The 22,825-nt window shown below is 44.3% G+C and overlaps 1 protein-coding gene across 4 annotated transcripts in view; it reads right to left on the reverse strand.

Annotated features, from left to right (window-relative positions):
• DAB1 (DAB adaptor protein 1) overlaps window positions 1-22,825 on the reverse strand; it is a 1,133,694-nt gene that overhangs the window by 119,830 nt on the left and 991,039 nt on the right. For all 4 annotated transcript variants that reach the window (XM_004751627.3, XM_004751624.3, XM_004751628.3 and 1 more), the window contains one exon: window positions 16,754-16,852. In XM_004751627.3, the coding sequence (XP_004751684.1) occupies window positions 16,754-16,852 (99 nt within the window). The remainder of the gene's footprint in view (window positions 1-16,753; window positions 16,853-22,825) is intronic.

Raw genomic sequence — 22,825 nt, forward strand, 5'->3', positions numbered from 1 at the left:
TGTTTTTTTAAGATTTCATTTATTTCATTGAGAGAGTGAGAGAGAGCATGAGCAGAGGGAAGGGACAGAGGGAGGAGAAACAGGCGCCCTGCTGATCAGGGAGCCTCATGCGGGGCTCAATCCCAGGACCCCAGGATCATGACCTGAGCCGAAGGCAGACGCTTAACTGACTGAGCCACCGGATGTCCTGAAACTCTGTACTTATTGACATGTGCTCTCCATCCCCCAACCCTAGCTCCTGGCAACCACCATACTGCTTTCTCTCTCTATCAGTGTGATTACTTTAGGAATCTCATAAAAGAGGAATCATGCGATATTTGCCCATTTGCGACAGGCCTGTTTCACTTGGCATAATACCTTCAAGGTTCATGCATTCTGTAACATGAGTCAGAATCTCTTTCCCTTTTTAATAAGACTGAGTAACATTCTGCTGTATGGACACGACATATTTTGTTTACCGTTCCTTCTTTGATGGACACTTGAGCTTTTTCTACCTTTCGTAAATCACGTTTTAATAATTATCACCAGTGGCAGATGTCCAAAAGTACAGACAAATGCTGTCTAGCCTAGGTTGGAGAAATTTCCGAGAAGAAGGCACCTGAGCGGAGTGGCCAGAATGATAAGCTAGAGTCAGCCGAATAAAGGATGCGGCAAACCACGAGTGGGTTGGGGGGAGACCAGGGAAAGTTCTAGGCAGAAAAACCCAATAAAACCAAAACACAAGAGAGACAGACGTAGTTTGACCTGACAGTGGTTTCCCCTTTGTTTGTGGGAGTCAGCGGGACACCAAGCTGATTGGGGTTTACTCCCTACCAAAGGCAGCTTCTGGGATGCTGGTCCCTGCTCAGGATCTCGATGCCCCATCTCTGTTTCACCGACGTTCCCAGTATGGATCGCTTAAATACCATCTGCTCACTTAAGGAGCATGATTCTGTTTGCTTTCCTTTTGGGGCATTAATACAGAAGCACACATGGATGAATGCGAGGTGATATCCCACTGTCATCTAACTGCTTGCTCCCTCAGCCCCTACATCCTGAGTCCTGTGGAGGAAGGGGGCTTCTTGGACCCCTCTTGGCATGCGCGTGTGGTAAATGTTTGTTAGAAGAATTTAATTCTTACAGATGAGGATATCCGGAAAAGAAAAACAGAGGACTCCTTTAAGGTGTCGAGGGAAGCTCTGGTTTTTTAGGCTGGAATTTTATACACCTTGGAATAGTTACCTTTAGCTCTCCCAATGATACTCACGTAGTTCCATAAAAAGAGATAAAAGCAAAGGCAGATTTGTGGAGAAAGTTCTCTGAGGCAACAGAAATGCCCTCAAGAGGTATAGGCACATTTGGTTCTCTAGAAAGACCTTATCTGAGAGGCAGAAGTATCAGCGCTGTGGGCAAGAAACAGAAGTGATGAGCGCCACGGGGGCACTGGGACTATCCGGAGGAAGCGGAAGGAAAAAAATCTCATTATTTCAGGTCTCAATAATTCTGACTTTGGACAGACCTAGGCTTCCTTCCTTAGCTCCATAAACCTGTTCTCCATAAATTACACAAATTATTAGAATGGAAAACACCCAAGGAGAAGTTTATTCACTCATAAATATTTGCTGAATGCCAACTTTATTCTTCTCTTGGAACAAAACTCATGCACGTCCTCAAGGAGCGCTCATTTGTAAAGCACATTAACATGCATTTGCTTTCCCTGACTTACTGCAATAGACTTCTGAAGAAAGCCAATGTCATCCCCATCTCCATTTGGGATGGAGGACACTTAGGCTCAGAGTGGTGAAACAGCTTGCCCAAGGCTAGAGAGCTTTATGGGGAGGGATGAACAGACACATATATTTTACTGTGCTTAAAAATCAAAGATCAGAAATCTCAAATTATAATTGTGAAGACACTCAAGTTTTCTCCTTTTGGTAATATTCATGCATATATGGGAGATCGATAATATCACCCTGTACATAGGCCAGAGAAAGTGTAGGACCAAGAGCAGAATTGTGATCCAGACAGTCAACAGTTTGAGAATTGATAAGCCAACCCCTATAAGAAGTCCAATTTGAGCCAACTCTCAAGGCCTTTTGGCATCATTCTGATCTGCAGGTAAAGCCAAAGGACCATTAGTCTCATCAGTGTAAAATACAGCCTCTGCAATTACATTGCTGCCCCTACAATGATCATCCTCAATGGGTATTGAAATCAAGATAGAAGTATTACATCTTAAGTTCAATATCAAAAAAGCTTAAAAATTTCTATTTTAAAATAAATGAGGACCACCTGGGTGGCTCAGTCAGTTAAATGTCTGTCTTCTGCTCAGGTCATGTTCCCAGGATCCTGGGATGGAGTCCCGCATCAGGCTCTCTGCTCAGTCGGGTAGTCTGCTTCTCCCTCTCTCTTTCTGCCCTCTGTTCCCTGCTCGTGCTCTCTTTCTCTCTCACAAATAAATTTTAAAAACTTTTTAAAAAATAACATGCTCAAAACATGTACTGAGACAGTCAGTATTTGTGTATCTGGTAGTACAAATTTCTAGAAAATCTGACCAAAAAAAAAAATCAAAGCTTTAATAAAATACACACATGTTGAGCCAGTGGTTCTGATATGTGACCAGAGGAAATCATCACAGATGTATATAAAAAGACAATCCCAAAGATGCAGACACTAACAAGACAGTGCTAATTAAACTATGTTGCACACAGATGCTAGAATGCTTTAGAGTGACTGAGAATGTTAGAGAAATATTTAATGAAAGAGAAGATGCACAGAAGCAGAAAAGGAAGTTACAAAGCAGGAAAATTTTGGTTTTGACAAAAAGTCATATTTGCATAAAGAGCCCTTGCAGGATAGGCACCAAAATATTGCCTGGGTTTGTTTCTAAGTGCTGGTACTTCAGATAATTTCCATTCTTTTCTCTGCAGCTTTTCTATATATCGTAGATGTTCTACAATAAACATACGCTGTTTTTATAAGTAGAAGAGGTATTAAGTACAAATGAGGATCGGGCTCTGTCCACGATCACGGCGTAACTTTGCACCTCCATGCATGTGGCTGAAACCTATCAGACTGTGCACTTGGGTCTCAGACACTCCTCGGACCTGTTCGCAGAGAGAAGGCACTATCTCCCCTCCCCGGGTGCGGCGGTGACTGTCCAGAGTTTAGGCGATTGCCAGTGCCATCTTTATATTCCAAGTTTTTCAATATGTAATTTCAAGATAGCGTCTGTATCCCTTAGACATCATGAAAAATTCAGACCACTGTCTCTGGAGGTGCAGGTATTTTGTCTTTAAATATGGAAGCCATGCTTCCCCGGTAATTTCTTGCCTATCTGCAATCTCCTGGTTTTCTAAATTTAAGTTTAACTCTAAATTCTAAGTTTAAGAAGTCAGATCCGTTCTGACAGGCGAATCCCTGAGCTGTAGGACTGAGGCAGCTGGAGGACGATGAGTGCCAGTGGAGTTCCCAAGAGAATGCGGAGCTGGAACCACAATGTGGAAATGGCCGCGTGCTGCGTCTAGTGTGGGGTCGTCAGACCGTGAAGCCCCAGGACCAAGTCAGACCTGTGAAGTCTCTGGTCTCTGTCCTTGGTGCCTAGGGCACCTTTGTCCTTCCCCGGCCCCAGTGTTCATGGCTCCAGCCAGCAGAGTGGGGCTACTAACGCAGTGTGAATGTGAGGACTGGATGAGACGGTGTGTGTAATTCGCCTAGTACATAGACTCCCTTGTAGCGCTCCCTTGTCACCTCCCACCTCGACTAGGTTAACCTTTTCTCTCTCATCCCTTCGAACAAAACATGCTTGCACATGCTCCAGCACCCAGGATGCCTGGCATCAAAATTCGGAGGTGCAGGTCCTTGAAGGACTCTCCCTTGGGGAGGACCTGATCTGGCAGGGCATAGGATGGGTAGAAGAAGGCAAGAGTTGCTGTCCTCCAGGAACCTGGATTATAATATCAGTAGAGGACAGACACACAGTGGGTGCTCAATAAATGTTTGTTCCTTTCCGTTCCCGCAGTTAGATTTTCCCCTCCCCTCAGGTGTGTTTTACTTCTTTTATAGCAGGTTTCTATCTTCTACAATGTTGGTGCTTGATTATGTCCTTGGAAATGAACATGGCAATAGACATAAAGCGACTTATTTACATGCATATGAGCACTGGAGAACAGGGATGAGCAAGATAAAGGTATATTAGGTCAGGGGAAAGAAGGAAAAATGGGGGAAACAAGGCACCTTGGCATTAAGGTCATTAATGATACCAGAAGGTGAGATTTAATACCCTACGTGCAACTTTTAGCACATTTTATGGAACCTCCTATTCATCTAGAAATTCGAGGAGCCCTAGGAAGGACAGACGTGGCCTGAGTGAAATGTGTTCTATCAATGAAGCCTAACACCAGAGCGGACGGAGCTCCCGTTTTCTGTCTCAGCTTGAAAACTGCTGAATTCAGAGACCACCCACCATGGCCAGTGGTTTTAGAGAGACACAGCTAGACAAGCAGGTGAATCACAGGCTGTCTGACTTAACAACAAGGAATCTAGTGCAATTCTGTAAATATCTGCTGGGAGCTTACCTGTGCCATGAGGCCAAAGATACAAGAGTGGCCAAATCATGGGCCCTGACTTCAAATGACTCAGTCACGTTTTTGTTTCATTTAAAATTCTCATTCTTCCCACTTCCCACATCTGCAAGTAATCAGGGATTGCAAATGCCTTCCCAGTTTGGCACGATCGCTCCTGCTCCATGGAAAAGTGGGGAAAGGTGCAAGAAAACAGTGACTGTAAGATATAGTAATGTATAATAATGCACCTCATTAATGCCACATACACATACACATACACTCAGTAACTACAGCACGAACGATGAGAAATAAACCAGGGTATCACTGAACATTGAAGCATTTTGTTCAAGGTGCCAGCTAGCCATCCATGGGAGATCGTCCACACTCCCACACCACTTTGCTTAGTTTGGCCAACAGCCCGGGGTGGTATGACATAACGTGTCGTGCGGGGTGCCTTTTACTATCTATCTACTACCTTTCTAAACCTTTTCACTTTTCACAAACAAGAGGTGGAAGCAGGCTCCCTGCTGAGCAGAGAGCCCGATGTGAGGCTCGATCCCAGGACCCTGAGATCATGACCTGAGCTGAAGGCAGAGGCTTAACCCACTGAGCCACCCAGGCGTCCCACAAACAAGAGGTAACACCTCTCTCTTATGGGCTGGCTATCAAGACTGGCCAGCTGACAATGGCTCTCCGACTCCAAAGAGAACACCGAGCTACGAAGAGAGTCACTGCTTCACGAAAGTATGGAATGAGATGTCTCTGAAGCACGTACAACATCAGGAACAACAGCGTTAGCCTTCTATGGGTCTCCATTGTTGTTGCTCTTGTTTCCATGGCTACAATTCAACCTGCTCTTCTCTGAGCGAGGGTTCGTATCCAGGCCCTCCCAGCAGAGCCCGAGCTCCTTCTGCACCACTGGTCATCTAGCTCACACGTTCTCCCCAACACATCTGACTCCCCCACACCCCCTGAGACAGGGAGGTCAGACTGCACTCTCACCTTGACCCAGTCTCTCTGACTTTCTAGGACACACATTCCTTGACTGTACCCGACTCTCAGGCCGCCACTGAGAAGGGCTCCAGAGAAGCGTGAAGAACCATCATATCAGCGCTGTGCCTACTTTCACTATCATCATTTCGATACAAAGGGCTTTGGTAAGAAGCGTCTTCATAAAGATAGAAGTAACCATTAAATAACCATGGCAGAGTCACGGAAATGTGTTTTAAATTAAAATTTAAAAGCAATGCGTGAGAAAGAAAAACTACCAACAGCAGACCCCACGGAAAGCCATCCACCTTCTAAATAAAAGCGGAAACACCCAAACGGACAGCTCTGATTTATCAAGTCTAACGGCCTCTGGAATTTGCATGAGAATTTCTAGAAGTGTCTTTCTCCATTACTCAGCTGACCCTTAAAACTACGGGAAGCTCCCAGAGCATGTTAATATTTGTGATTTAGAATGCACATATGTCACAGGCCCCTTTGCAAGGACAAAGAAAGTACAGTGGAGAAATGCCCTGACCTTGTTTTACTTTTTCCTTTTCCATAGCACTGACTACTCTCTAACAGAGTATAGGATTTATGTGTGTCTGTTGTTTTTTTCTCCGTCTTCCCACATTAGAAGGTAAACTCTACAAGGCAGGGACCTTCCTTCCATTCACCCTAGTATGCACACCCCTGGGACTACTCCCGGGCACACAGTAGGTACTCAATGAATATTGGTTGAATGAAGAAATGGATGGAAATTTAAGAGTAGTCCTGGTGAAGTGACCCAAGATCCCTGAATCCTAGTCACCTCCTCTGGGAAGTGAGGATAATAATCTGTAACTAACAGATGCGAGAATCCAATAAGAAAAATCTATGGGAAGCACTTTGTACAGTGTCTGCAATTTGTCCTCAACAAATGGTAGAAAGAAGTAATACAATTCCTTAGAGCTGAATATTTAGCTTCGAAGTTTATCAAAAACAAAACAAAAACCCACTTTTGCATCCATCCCAATGGGCAGGGAACAGAGGGCTGAGAGAGGAAGAACCTGAGATCTTCAGCTTGGGCTCAGCCTGCTCTCCCACTGGGCTCATCAGAGCACAGAATGAGAAAGTGAGAAGACTCCTTAATATTCATTCACGATGGAGTCAGTGAAGTCCAGCTCATGAACTAGATACATATTTTGACAAATAAAGTTTTATGGGAACTCAGCCAAATGCCTTCATTTGCATGTTGTGTGAGGTGGCCCTCACGGTCCCATGGCAAAATGAAATCGTTGCCAGAGCCCACGCTGGCACACCATGTTTGCTCTCTGGACCTATAATAAAAAAATCTGGGGAATGACCATGATCTGAGGAGATGGAGTCCCAGGGAGCGAGCAGATGAGCCACGCCCAAGGTCACCCGGCTTATTTAGGCTCTGCAGCTTTGAGACCATTGGCTCACGAACCCCTTCAGAAGTCCAAAGTGTAGCTGATAAACGTTCCATCACAGGTCCGGTCTACATGATGACATCCCTAAACACAGTCTGACTTCCCTGCTGGAGAGCAAAGACTGGCCACTTGACCCTTGAAAGAGAGAGATGCTACCACCAGGAACCAGAAAGAACATGGGCCTGGCCACTGTGCCATGCTGGGGGGAAGTTCCCAGCTGGGTAACTGGTTGGATATTTGGCCTTGGGCAAGTCCCTTCACCTCTCGGGGTCTCAGCTTTCTCATCTGTTTAATGGGAATAATAATACTTCCTTGGTTGAGTCCTTAGGGGATTGAAAGAAATGAGACCCAGCATGTCAAAGCAGTTAGCAAAGAAAACATGACCTCTTTACCTCCTGAAAGACCAAAATTGATAAAAATGATTCATTAAGGGAAAGATACTACATTTCTGATTTACCAGATCTGGTTGAAAACATTCACAGTTTCACTTTCCAGGGTAATAGGGACATCCTTCCCGCCACCCTCCCCCCCATCGTGAATTACACCCTGTCAAAATGATCATCCCAAGGCAGCTTCCTCATAGTACCAATTTCTAAAAATATGTTGGTTTTGAGCTATATAAATTGATTCTTTATTGTGATAAATTAAAATCCAGTATCATCCAACAAGACACTAAACATACAGAGACCTAATTTTTCCCCTTTAGATGTTCAGCCTCTTTGATATTAAAATGGATCTGGGGCTGCTGTCAGGAGCGCCAGGGAGCCTGGGAGGCAAGGAGAGAGAGTGGAGACAGCAGAGAGAGAGTGGAAACAGAGACAGTAGGAGAAAAGAAAGGCAAAATAAGGAAGCCTAAGGATGAAAGAAGAAGCTGCCTATTTGCTGTTTTGTGAGCATCAGAGAGTGACTTGGGGGAGCCTCGAGGGGTATTCGATCCTGGGCCCCTCACTTGTGATTTGCAGGGGGTGGAGGAGGGGGAGAGGAGTCAGCCACCACTTCTTTTTAGGTTCTAGGTTTCTTCATTTGCAAATGAGTAGGTTAGTCACTGCACAAGGCACCGTCCACCCAGGACATCCCAGAGCTGGGTTAACTCTGAACCATGTACATTGTTCTTTCCCGGAACAATGCCTGCATGGCAAAATGAGCATTTTTGGCTCCAAGGTCTGGCCCAGATGATCAGCATTTCATTATAAATTGACTTATTCAGTATTTCCTTATAACTTTCTTCCTTCTCTTTTGTTCTACCGCTCCCTGATTGCCTTCCCTCCTTCCTTCAGTGTCCAACTAGCATTTCTGCCGCATGCCAGGGCCTATGAGAGATCCTGAAGATACAGCAATGGGTGAGTCAGGGCACCTCGTGGAGTGTGTCGGTCTGCTATGATGAAGGAGAGCAGAGGATGCTGCAGGAACATTACAAAAGGATTTCTTCATTCTGCTAAGAGGACCTAAGAAGGTCTGTACCAAAGAGGGACAATATAGGTAATGATATAAAATCATTTGACATCTAGAGCTTTGTACATACCAACCAGTATTCTCAGTCTTAAGGGATTAAATCCTCATTTAATCTTGCCCCATCCCTAAGACATAGGTACTTTCATTATTCCCATCTTAAAGATAAGTAAAGGAGGCACAAGGTCTTTAAGAAAAAATTATTTTACAATTATGCAACTAATCAAGAGTAAATCCATGATAGTCTGGATCTTGAGTCCATGTTCCTTCCACTCCATCCACTCTCTGGTGCCTGTACCAGACTGGCGAGGAGTGTGGGCTGTGGATTCTGAAAGACTCGACATGAATCCTGTAGGCAGGAAGAAATGCGTAAAGCACTTGGTCAAAGGAAGCACTTTGCCCGAGAAAGGTCTTAATAAATTTAACTGTTGGTATTACTGTGGACATTATAAGACCTTGAAAAATGAGGTATTTACTGTGTAAAACAGGGCAAAGGACATTCAGGGTGGAAGGGCTGCCTTAAGAAAAATCATTAAGCTGGGCAGTGTGTGGTTTGCACAGCAAATGACATGATGTGGTAGCTCCAGCCTTCCACTCATCCATGGATGATACCCGCGTGTCTGCCACATACAGTTGGGCAGGGTATACACTGCACAGCTTCCATGGGAATGAGACACACAGCAGTCATCAAAAATGTATCACAACAATTTCCCAACAAAAGGCAATGACTCTTAAAGAAAAAGACCTGCTCCTGATTTGAACTAAGGGAGGCCTTATAGTCACTGTAACTACTTCTCTGCACATTGAATAGGATCTGACCTATAATGGGCATGGTTCCACCAAAACCCTTCTGTCTGACATTCTGGGCTTTATGATCTGGCCCCTGCCTATCTTCTCTGTTTTCTCTCACACTGATAGCTATTACCCATCCTCAGATCCAGAATAATAGACATCTCACTTTTTCCCATGCCTGCCCTCCTTCCTGACTTTCCCACTATACAGGCTTAGTAAACACTCTCAATAACTCTCTTTGCCTGGACGTTGGTCTTCCAATACCCCCAACTTCACATCGTGTCCATTTTTCAAGGGTTAGTTCTTTCTTCCTAAATCATTCCATATTTTTTCAGATAGAAGAAATAATTTCTTAAACTGTCATAATTTTCATCTTTCTCTTACGATATTCATTATTCTTGCCTTGAGTTTTTAGTTATTTATATATATGTCTTACCTCCAACACCAGAAGTTCAACAAAGGAATGGTTTCAGGATGATTCATCCCTATCCACCAACTAGAATACCCCTTTCACTTAAAAAGCACTTGTAGAATGAATGAATGAGTAAATGAATGAATGAATGAACTAATGAAAATTGTGGCCTGATCTAAACAGGCATTCTTAATCTTTTCTTGTCAAACACCTTCTTTTTATAGCAAATATTTTGCATGTCTTCCCTTATTGCCTGCAAATGATCATATAATCTACCCACAAACATAAAGTTGTAGCACATCAAAATGTCCTAATTGTAACATAAAGAAATAACAGATGATTTCAGACAAAAAAAAATAATGTGAAATGTCTATAAATAGACGCTTAGTTACGACTACAACAGAACATAAGGACACTGTTACATGCTTACATTTTCTTACAATGAATAAATTTGGGTTTAAGAAATGTTCAGTTCAATACTGTGGATGCTCTTTCCCACATCATCTTACATTTTTAAGAAGGGTCAAATGAGTCAAGTTACACTGAACATGACAGGTACCATGATACCAGCAAAGCAGCGCCATGCTGCTTAACTCAAACCTGAAGAGTATCACGTGGTATGGATTTCCAAAATGGTGAACAGCTCTTAATGTGGGTCTGACAAAACCAAGTACTCCCCTCTTGTAGTTCAGTTGCATTTCTTGAAAATTCAGTATTATGGATATACTTTACTTGTATGCAGAGTTAGGTTTTAGATTCAGTTCATTATAAAGAGGTTTGTTAATCTACACGAATGTCTAGTGAGACATGTGAAAGTTGTATAGCACAGGAAACACCCTATACTCCTTAGCATGTCTAGCATCCTTGGTCCCTAATAAATGAATAGGTGCATTAGGGCCCTTTCTCCCAAAAGCTGTAACCACATATTGTTGATATAAAGTTCCAAAACATCCAGCACAAGGAAAGAAACAATGAAGTAAAGAATCAAGCTCAGGCTCTATAAAATGTGAGCTTGAATTCCATTCCTACACATAATAGCCTTGGGCAAGCCATTCATGCCCCCTGTACCTTTAATAGACTCATCTGTAAAAGACAACAGTAAAACCCTCCAGAACTGCTGGGTGGCCAGTGAGACAGGACACACAAGAGCATGCTGGAAACCACACTGACCTGCTTAGTTCATAAGTAGTCTTGGGAGAACTGTGTGTCGTGTTTCAGTGATTCCCAGCCTGACGGGGATGCCCCAGAGACTCCCAGGTCCCACCACTATGCTCTATGGCCCCTTGGTCTTCTTTCCTGTCTCCCCTCCCCAGGCCCACCTTCCTTCCTCTTCCTGAACTGCTCTCCTCAAGCCTCACTCAAAATATCCAGTTCAAACTGAAGGAAGCACAGTCCTGTTTTTGATGGGATACAAGAAAAGGGACATCTGGTTTTCACTGAAGAGAACATTATTAAATTAGCCCTGAAATTTACGAGCAACCATTGCATTTAAAACATCATTAGCCCTCTACGACGAGAGATAACGTTCAATCCTGGGTTGCTCTGCACCTCTCCCCTGCTATGCCCTAGTAATTCTGCATACATTTGCTGATTCTTAATCATGAAGTCAATTTATTTTTTTGTGCAGTGTTACTGAGCACCTACTATGTGGAAGTCATTGTGCTAACTAGATAGACAACAGTGACAAACAAAAAGATACAGCCTTGCTCATCGGCATGTTTACAGAAGTGCTCAAGAAATACTTTCTGCAGAGAAGAATGAACACACAAATCTTTCTCTTTAAAACCTCCGCGCATTTGGAAATAGTGTTTTTTCTTCCCTGACTCGCTTATCTGTTCCTCTCTAGCTCACTCCTCCACTACCATGTCAGTGTGCCCTTTTCTGTGGAAAATTCCTGAATATACTAGGCAAAGCTTGGTCTTGATCCCCTGAGTCCTGACAACTCCATTCACACCTGGATCTTAGCAACTGTCAGTCCGTTTTGTGAGTCTGGTGAAACCAGACTGTGAACAGCTCAGGGGCAAGGACCACGTCTCATTCCTCTTTGAATCCCCAGGGAAACGGGGCATCACGTGGCACAGAAGGGGCATCCGATCTGTTCTTGCCCAACCACATACTGATTACACGGCCAGATTCCATCTGCAAGATAGTTCCAGTGCTGACTCTACTCCTTGTACCTTCCCTCAGGAAAGGTCATTGGCATGAAAATGAGTAATGGTGACAATAAAACGGAGAGAATACTGAGTCTGCTCTAGTATATATAAAAGCACATCATTTATAAAATTTGGCATTCCTAAGGTCTGAATGTTCGTTTCCCCGCCCCTCCAAATTCACATGTTGAAATTCTAGCCCTCAAGGGGATGGTATTAGGAGGTGGGGCCTTGGGGAGGTAATGAGGTCCCAAGAGTGGAGCCCTTTTTGAATGGGATTAGTGTCGGGATAATAGAGGTGCTAGAAAGCATCCTGACCCCTTCCAGCATGTGAGGACATGCTGGAAGAAGGCACCGACTCTAAGGAAGTAGGCTCTCCCCTCCAGACAAACAAATTTGCTGGGGCCATGGTATGTGACTCCCCAGCTCCAGAACTGTTGGAAATAAGTGTTTGTTATTTATAAGCTGAATCCTCTATGGTATTTTTATTAGAGCATCCAAACAGACTAAAGCAGGTATGTTTTAGGAGTGCTATCTGACTAGTATCAGGGCTTCTGGACCAGACTGCCTAGGGTTGATGCTCAGCTCTGGCTTCTTAATTTACTATGGGACTTAATTTGGATTTCAGTTTTCTCAGCTGTGAAATGATGATAACAATAGCACCTACTTCCCAGAATTGTAACGTACTTCAGAGGGTACATATAGCAGTACCACATCAGGGCTGGCGAAACCAAATGAACAAGCAGTATTTACATGTGATTATGGCAACAAGATATTACATCATCTTGAAAAGATGCAGACTACTGCCCTCTGTCTTGAGAAACAGACTTATTGTCAGGGTCCTGCAATATTTATGATTTTTTTAAAGGCAAAAAACTATAGCAATTCTATGGAATAAAACTGCACATCAAGAGAGAAGTCAATTAGTTTCCCCCAGAAAGACAGAAGATTTGAAATTGAAGGTTTGTTCTGAGTCCACAGCCAAGTTAGAGAGAGATGCTCCCAAAATCTCAGTTTCTTTATCTGCACAAGGAAGATGACTTCACTCCTGTCTGATTTGAGGCCCGAGTGACATTGATATGAAATCACATCCACTCCTGATTTGCTATAGCTCCTACTATTACCAGTAACAATGAGTTTATATATGACATTTTCTGCATTCACACTGATCCCTCTGACACATTATCAATATCTAGCTATCTGAAAATATGAACAGCTTTTCAATATTGATTTATTCCCTGTAATACACTAATAATAAAACAGAATTTACTCATGTAAGGATTGGGATCAAGAACCCTTTGAAATTCCAGACAAGGTGTAAATTGCTGCAAAGGGTCTCTTTAATTGGGATCAAAACATTTTTGACAGCTTTTGGATTTTAAAATTCTAGCTATTGTCACGTTCTGCAAATGTTTCTTTTTTTGGTTTGAAAAAAAAAAAAACCACAGTCAAGCTTCAGAGTACTTGAGATATGATAAACAACTAAAATTTGTCATTCCGAATGACAAAACCCCAGCTTTCCATTTCCTTGATATGTAGGACAAAATACTTCACTTAAACTCTTATCCTGCACAATTCAGCTGGTCCCCTGCTGGGCGACAACAAAGGTTTAGTAAACTGTTGCTGCTCATAAACTCCAATGGAGGTTGAAAAACCCCCATCTGTCTGAAGATAAATCACATCAACAGGGATGACTTTAAGGAAGAAACAGATTTTTAAATCTAGTCTCAGGATTCAACTTCGATGTGACTTTGCTCAATACTTCATCCTCTACTTGACTCCCTTCCAGAATTTTTCCATCATGTGGTTGCGGTTTGGACACTCCTAAGTGATGGGGAACTCGCTAGCACAGAAGGTGGTCCATCTAACTGGTAGAAAATTCCTCCTCCTCATAAACCCGTACTGCTTCAATGAAACTTGTATCCCCCGATCTTGGTTCTGTCTGTTGGGTCACACAGAACAAGTCAGCTCCTTCTGCTACCACAGAACTCTCGGGAGAGATGAACGCTATTAATAGGGGGTGTCCTGCCTTCTGCTGTCTCTGCTTCATGCTTTTACACCTTCAACCCCTTCTACTAGCTTTCCCTAGACTTGGGTCAAGACATATTAACAAACCCAGGTTGCAGAAGCCGGATGCTACCAGGGCCCAATGTGAATCAAATAGAACTAGAGTGAAGTAAGCCAAACAGAAAACTTCTAACTCTGCCTTCTCCCTGATTCTCCACCAGGGATCAGACTCTTTCCCCACCCCAAAGTCAAATGCTTTGAGCTAAAATAATGATTTTACTATTGTTCTCTTTTGTGTCCAGCTGAAGAATCAAAAACAGCACGAGAGAGTTTGGTGTATCTTTCTTTGGGGCCAGGTTAGCTACCCTTGACTGAGGATTTACATCTCAGTTAATATAAAACACCTCCCCTCATGAGTTATAGTTCGGTGATGGGGATTTTAACGATCCCCTAGGCACAGCTTATCTGACAGTGGGTTACATAATGGAACAGCAGTGCCCAAAAACATGGCTCCTGGACAAGATAAAGTATCTGATACCCCACCTCACTCCTACTCCTTCGGTTATGTCAGCTGTCATGGTGGCAGGTAGACCAGAGAGACGATGACATAGTATTTAGGCATATAAATCTCTCAGTTAGGCTCGATCCACATTACTGGTCTCCCTCCAATTAAGATGTTAAGGGAACCAATGACATCCTACCCATTTCTACAAGCCCACACCTCTCTGCCTCCTGTGTGGAGCTCAGGAGGCTATACCTGTGCTGAGAATGGGTTCAACATAGTTTCTAGTCTTCCAGTGGCCTTGGACCCCCGCATCAGGACACTCTGATTTGCCTGTGTCCTTTCTCAAGTGTGAGGTTCAAGACCAAACACAGGTCTCCAAATTGTAGTCTCCCCAAGAGAAGGAAAAACTTCCCCGGTTTCAGAAACAGTCCTTTTATTAAGGCAGGGGAGGCTTTCATTAGGCTCTTACTTCTTGTGGTGGTCAAGCTCCTTTATTCCCGGTGTTCATGCCCTCATTCTAAACTCCCTTCTCCCAAAGCATCCCCAGGTAGGCCCACCTCTCTTGACCATAGAGAGCTCAACTGCCCTGACAATATTTTGGGCTAATGGGAGGCCAAATCCCAGTTTTGCCTCCTATTTGCTCAATAACCTTGGCAAGGTCACTTATCCTGAGCGATAACAAGCATCGAGGCTGAGTTAGAAGATTCACGAGTCAGACTAACCTGGATTCTAATCCTGTCTCCAACCACCACTTACCTTCAATAAATTATGACTTTGTTTCTCTCCTCAGTATCTCCAGCTATAAACTTGAGAGGGTACTGCCATCTACCTCACAGGGCTGTCGTGAGGGTTAACAGAATTGGTATTTACAAAGGGTTGACAATAATGCCTGGCACATATTATGTGCTTGATGAATTAATTGTTGTTATTGTTTTTCCCATAAGACTGCTGTGAGGGCAAAACTGAATCATGTATGTAACATGACTGATATGCACGTTAGTACACAGTAGGTACCCCATGAAGGGGAGTTATCACCAAGAGCTTTTTTATAGTGGTAAACTTCACATAACTAAAAATTTACCATTCTAAGTATTTCTTGGCATAGAGTTCAGGGATATGAAATGCATGAACAGCATTATACAGTGGGCCTCCTCCAATCCATCACAAACTCCATTTTCCTCTTCCCAAATGGTAACTCTATACTCAGTAAACACTCACACTTCATCACATACCCCCCATCCCCTGCCACAGGCCCTCACCACCACTGTTCCACTTTTGTCTCTCTGAATTTCATGTCTCTAGATACGTTACAGAAGTGGAATCCTACAGAATTTGCCTTTTTATAACTGGCTTGTTTCACTTTGCTTGTCTTCAAGTTTCCTTCATGTAATAGCATGGGTCAGAACTTTCTTCCTTTTTCTGTGGACTCATATTCCATGGGAGGCAGGCACCACATTTTCTGTAACCACTCATCCAATGATGGTTTCCACCTTTTGGTCACTGTGAATAATGCTGCTATGAATCTGGGCAGACAAATATCTATCCTATTACTAATTATTCAAAAATAACTTCTCTTCAAAACCCATTTTTACCATTAAATTATCATCCTCCTACCCATATGGGATCCCAATACGGGTCAGAATAAAGTGGAGGAAATATAATGCAAAACGACTAAGGTTGAGTAACTTTGCTGGTTGAGTCTGGAGGTGCCTACAGCATTTGAAAATTAATTTGGGAAGTACAAGGGAGGTGCTATATGTAAAGTATTTTATAAGCTGTAAAACACGGAAGGAATAAAAAGAACAAACCACGTCCATCTGACTCCTGCTCTCTGGACCAAACAGAGCGCAGAATATTTTTCTGTTTTTCCCTTATCGTCAGTGAACAGGACACCACCAATGTCAGGCAGCCCTGGGGATGAGCGTGCGAGCTAATTGCTGCTGGGGGGGGGGGTTGATAAAAACACAAACCACTTCCTTGGCAGGTTCAACAAACACATCAGCCCTGACATTTCCTGGTCATGCGGTGACAGATTTTCCCAAGATTGAAAACTCCATTCTCTGCGATTAAAGCAATTGCAAGGTGGCACAGGCTAAACTCAGGAGACTCTAGAGGCTCTGACCAAGTCAAAAGACATTCATGCGTCTCCCTCTAGGATGCATGTCATTAAAGTTGCCAACACACAAAGAAATTTAACTTCAGCTGTCACATCACCCACCGGGCTTCAAAGCTCATCAGTCTCCCGCTAGATTCCTGGCCTGTGTGACACTTTTATCACAATCACACCGTTAGAAACACTGTGGCCAAGTCAGGGAAGAGCCTCCCTTTGATGGACAATCACAGTTGATCAAGTTTGTCAGTCGCTTTATGTGTTTTTATGCTTGTTTGATATTCCTGCCCAGAGAGGACAGGCTTTTAAGGGCACATCTGTCAATGGATTCAATTTCATCATGCCATGTGATTCTTTTACTTACCCCTGTCTTCTCGTCAAAGATTTTGATACCTCCAAAGGAGATGGTTAAAAAGATTTTCTGTTTGTGTTCTCCTTTGGAACGTGCGCCAGCAACAACGCCCTGTTGAAAGAAGGACACGGTTTTTACTTGAGAGTGTACGTTTGAAGATTCCCTCCGGTCCCGGTGGTAGTCAGATACCACCCACCAATACCACCAACCACTCTCTCTCTCACTGCTCTCTCTCACACTTGCCCTTTCCATGCTTCCCTCCGCGGTGTGTAACGGGTACCCTAACATTATATCTAACACTGTATCAACAGACACCTGGATACTGATTCACATGACTACCTAAGATTTACAGAACGCCTCCTTTATGGCTAGATATTGGCTCAGAATCCAAGACCCTAAGATAAATACAATAGGCTCCTCTTATTAATAATACATTGCTGGCCTTCATACTGTATATGGTTTCAACCTATTAAATAAAGAGGAGTCACAGAATATATTCCTAAATGTGATTTTATCTTTACTTCTGGAGACAGTTTTCACCATAATCAATTTTAGAGAGTAGAAAGAAAATAAAAACCACGGCCAGACTGCATGTCTCCTTTTGTCTGGAAAAAATACGATCACCAGAGTTACATGCTTATGGTTTGCAGTTTTTTACCCACACAAGTTTTCTGTTTTCCTTTATTCTTTTCAGTAGGAAGGTACCTAACAAACACATCCCATTGATCAATGCCCCTGTCTCCCCACTTTTCCAAACTTTTTCTAAACCAAAGCTACGTATCCGAGTCAGTTAGAAGGCAAACATCACAATTGGCAGGGGTGTCGCTCTGCTCACTGCTCTATCCTGGGTGCCCAGGACAGTCCCTGGAAGGAAGAGGCACTCTGTCATTCTTGCAGGATGAATGTGCTATCCAGAGATCTCCCACAGTTGACAGGATGTAAGTTAAGGGCGAAGACACTTGCTTTTTAAACTAGCTTTTGTGGTGGCCAGTGACAGGGAAGCATGGGCTTCCTATGAGGGTGTCACTCAGAGGGTGAGGACAAGAGATCTGCATTAAGTGTTTTGGAGCTTCTAACCCCGTCTTTGCTATCAGACTGCCCTGAGTGCAAGATCAAGTCCACTTATCAGCAGTTATAGTTCTGAGCTTCTAGGAGTAGAAAAATTGAAAATCAGCATGATGTCATGTTTCTGGGAGATAAAAGTCATCTGTGCTCATGTCAGAAGAGCATGTTCACGACCCCAGTGTCAGAGAAGCAGCAGTATTCGGAACAGGGATGACCAGAAGACACAGGGACGGGGCACCCCCCTTTGAGGCTGTTTGGTTATCCTCACTGTGGGTACCAGCAACGCTCTGTGCAATCCAGATGGCTGGTTTATGCTCCTGGCTCTCCGTGATCTTGGGCAAATGACTTAATTCTCACTGCCACTTCCTCAAGTGTAAACACTATCTTTGCATGGGGAGAGAATTAAATGAAAATTCATATCAAGTACCCAGTACGGTGCCTGCAACACTACAGGGATGTCACAATAGTTAACCTCTTCTAGTAAATGAATGACTGTCCCTAAAACTCTGTGCTCTGGTTCCTGGGGACCTACTAGCAGGAAATCCACTCCCTCCCGAGTCACCCATTCATTCTTGAGTGCCAGTTACATCCTTGCAGACATACAGAATGTCAGAGCTAGAAAAGTCTTCCACATTTCCTGCTGACAAGTGAGGAAACTGATGTCTATGAGGCAGGGGTTGGCTGTGCTGAGGCGGCATAGGGGGCTGGCGGAGAGCTAAGCCTGCAACTCAGCTCTCCAGACTTCTGCTGCAGGGGGCACCTAATCCTTCCCATGGTGGCTTCTGTCCAGCAAGCCAAAAACCTCTCCAGGTAACCCTCCCCAGCGTTGCTCTTTCGGTCCCTCAGGACCGCTGCTCAGTGACCAGAAAACCCTCTGGCACTGCCTGTCCTCTCAAAAGTTGAAGAGAGTGACTCATCCCCCAACGCTAAGTCCTCTGTCTCTGTAACGGTCCTGCTTAACCAGAGGTTTCTAGAGTCCTCAATGTGCAGTTTACTTTTCTGTGAATTCACTGAGGGGAGATTCTAAGGAACATGGGGAGAATGGCCAAAGTAGGTTTTTACAGCCCCAGGGCTGCAAAATTCTGTAATTCTTATTTCTAAAGCCATCTTTTTGGGGACACGGTCTCCGAACCCCGCCCCCTTTGCACCTCCTTGGTTCCTTTTGCCTCACGGTCCTTACTGCCATCTGACATACTTATTGGTTCATCTGGTGACCGTCTGCCTTTGCCCAGTAGAACAAAAGCTCATTTGTGCCAGAAACTCTTTTTAATCCATCCTACGTGCCCAGGACTGAGAATGGCGCGCAGCCTCAAGTCAGCAGGGGAAAGAGGAAGTGACTCTGCCTGCCTCAGGGAGTGGGCCCGCCAGACTTTGAACCCTGGGAATCTTCACCTTGAATTCTGGGTTCTTAGCTGGATTTGGAATCAAACACCTGATGCGGCTACCTATCTGTAGCTGGACCTCCAACTTCCGATCTCCAGACGTAACACAGAAAGAGAACGAGAAGTATCTCCGTCATAAAGGGAAGGGCTGGAGGGACTAGGTCAAAGGAACGGGGAGGCCTTCCTTCTTGTTTAACTCTTCTTAGGACATCACCGTCCTTGGTGGGGAGAGGGCGGCACCTCCACTCAAGGAGAGCTGCTCCAACGTCTCTGTCCTGGAAGCAGTCCTCACAGTCCCTGCTCCCTGAATCACTGCCGCCTCTAACAGCAAAATGCAGCTGTACACTCGAGGGGATGGACGGAATGGAAAGAGCCCACACATGTGTTCCAGGAGCATTCCTGCTTGGGGCTGCTGCGGGTGGCGTTCCATGACAAATGAAAGAGGGAAGGACTATCCGTGCAGGGCTGTCTTTGGGGAAATAAAACTCTAATTTTATCAAGCATGTTTCTCCTGTGAGACAGGACCTCGAGTCAAGCTCTGAAAAATTACGCTAAGGCCATGCAAGTTTGCCAGCAGACGGCATGCCTCATGGTCTCATCTCCCCACAAGATTATTCACTGCGGGGATGCAGAACCAGCAGAGGTCCAGGAGACATCTCGGACTGGGCAAGGGGGTGAGGGGGGGGGCGAGGGAGGGGGTGGTCAGAAGATGTGGCAGTAGGTGCCTTTCGGGTCTCTGTGCCTCACATTAGTCACCTCAGTCACTGCTGGAAATCTGGAAAATACAGTCAAGCATTTTCTTGGGGACCTACTCTTATGTGCTACAGGTTCTCTTCCCTGTCATATAACGTAGCCCATGCCCTAATCCTAGAAAGTGAAAAATCATCTCTCTTAGTTTACATATAAGGAAACATAAGGCCAGGGGCTGAAGTGACCTCCTGAAACCTCAAGGAACTAATAAGGTGGAGAGAAAAGTCAAACGGGAATCTTTCAGATTCCTATGTTGGGCTTCCTTCTATTATAACCTTGCTTAAGAGCTTTTTTGGGGAGAAACATAGATTTAAAAAAAAAAAGAAAGAAAGAAATGACTACGCAATATACTACAGATACGTCAAAAATGTTCTACAAACAGCCAGGTGGAACCATCGGCTCCCAGACTCCACAGTGAAGGGGACGTTTAAATGAGAATAATCACATTTCCTACCTCATAAGGGTGTTCAGCTATTGAGAACAGTTACACGCATCAGCACTTAGCACAGTGTGTCGCATGGCGGGAGAGCTGGGTGAGTAACAGTTTTCGTTATTATAGGTACTAACATTCATACTATGAAGCAATGCCATGTGCCAGACGCTTGTGAAATGATGGACACAAACATCCCCAGGAAGGAAGTGACATACAAAGGGTCAGATGCGTCAGGCAGGATTAACAGGCTGCCCTGTCCAGCTATGGGTCCCCTGAGGATGAGATAAGGGGAAGCACAGGAGAGGGCTCTGAGAAACCCTACCCGCACAGTGCACGCACATAGTGGGATGGCTGTGATCTCAGTGGATGCTGAAAAGCAGGTAGGAAAACACAACAGGTTTTGGGCATGGATGGCTGAAAACCTGCAGTGCTATTCCAGAACATTCTATGATGAAAAAAAAAATAAATAAAACCAACAACAAAAAAGTGGTCTCTAATTCCAACCATCCCAATTATTAGCTATAGAAGCCTTGGAAAAAAACTAATCCCAAATTTCACTTTTCCCAGTTTAAAAAAAAAAAAAAAAAGAATTTAAGTATTCTCTTCTCCTCTGCTTTGTGCCCAGAGCCTGGCCCCTGTGGACTTCAATCCCTGGTCCTCTGGGCTTCCTGCCCTCTGGATTCCAGTTGGGTTCCACCAGGGCAAGACGGGCGGGAGACCAGAGGGTGGTTGAGGAGAGAGCTCAGGGTATTCTGAACACATCCTTTCCTTCCTTGTCCTACAGCTCTGGCAGTGCCTATACTTTCGCTTGGGGAGGGAGTAGGCTTCCTCCTCAATCCTGCTCTCTTTGGGTTTCATTGAATATATTTCCTCCCAGGGTGGTGGCTGCTTTCTACGGTTGCAGGTTCCTGAGAGCATCACCATCCCTAGATCCCTTACTTAGCCTTACCTACCCTTTCTTTGTTTTTTTCTTTCTTTTCTTTTCTTTTTTTCTTTCTTTCTTTCTTTTTTTTTTTTTTTTTTTTTCTAATTTGACAGACAGAGATCACAAGTAGCCAGAGAGGCAGGCAGAGAGAGAGAGAGGAAGGGAAGCAGGCTCCCTGCCGAACAGAGAGCCCTATGTGGGGCTCGATCCCAGGACTCTGGGATCATGAACTGAGCCAAAGGCAGAGGCTTAACCCACTGAGCCACCCAGGCACCCCTTACCTACCCTTTCTAAGTGGCTCTTTCATTAAAGTGTCCTCTTCTCACCTAGCCAGGGTAGGCTCTGCTTCTTAGAGGACCCCAGCGGATGTATTTAGAGCTCTGAAATTAGCCCTCCAGGCATCGTCTCTGAGAGAGCCCATCCCCTCCTGGAGTTTCAACCACCATCCTTTTGCCCAAGGACTCTGAAAGCTGACTACTTTGTAAGTCAATGATGTGTGGGTACTGGGCAGGAACTTACCAGTAAGGGCTTAAAATCTCATTGGGCAACCAAGATAAATTAAACAGAGAAAAAAAAAAGAAGATAATTAAGCATTAAACTATGTCTTATCAGACACTGGACGTCCGGAGACTGAGGTTTGAAATTTTGGGCTTAACACAGGTTAAATGAAGGTTCCGGGGCAAATCCCTTAACTTCTATGAACTTCAGATGTCTTATGTATAAAACAGAGAGGATAATATCTATCTCACAAGATCAAAAGAGATGATAGATGAGAAGAAGCTTATGTTGACTCTAAATTAAAATACGATAATGGTGTTTTGCTGGAGGACAGGCAACAGCCCACTCATACTTAGAATATGATTTCCCCTCTTAAATCTTTACAATCCAGAAGAAAATTCTCTAAAACAGGAAAAGGTACCAGCCTCACAGAGTCTAGCAAAGGAAAGCAGATTTTCTTTTTATTTCTCATATGGCCTAATGTGAACAAGTGCGCCCTTTTGCAAGGTTTAACAGGCATTTTGTACTTCTCTGCCTCTTTCTTTCCTGGGCAGGTGGCCAAATGGAGAATCGATCATTTATGTTTCTGTTTCCTAAAGAGAGAAACCACTGGGAGCTGAAAAATGTCAACATTCTTCTCTGCGATTTGCAAATAATGAAACACAACTGTCTGGGAACCAAGAACCCCTCCACGAGCTCCGTGCATCTGACAGGAGTGTGTCATGGCAGGACAAATTCTCAGGGCTTTGGGGACCTCACAGATCTGAGGGGTGACAGATGGGGTACCTCACAGCAGGTAACACATGCACATGCTCCAAGTCAGCAGTCATCGCCAGGCCTGGACCCACTAGCTTGAGTCACGGTGAAGGCAGACGGAGAAGCTTCAGCGAGCACAGGCAGACTCCTGCTCCAAGCCCCTCAGACCGCAGAGCTTCTATGAATGGAGCTGGCCAACAGGTGCTCTGGGACATGGGCCTGGTGAGTGGCTCTCTACCAGGAGGCCAGGAGAAGAAGCATCAGCTCCTCAGTAG

Source organism: Mustela putorius, unplaced genomic scaffold (assembly GCF_011764305.1).
Source record: "Mustela putorius furo isolate JIRA1106 unplaced genomic scaffold, ASM1176430v1.1 tig00003853_pilon_pilon_pilon, whole genome shotgun sequence".
Lineage (NCBI taxonomy): Eukaryota > Metazoa > Chordata > Mammalia > Carnivora > Mustelidae > Mustela > Mustela putorius.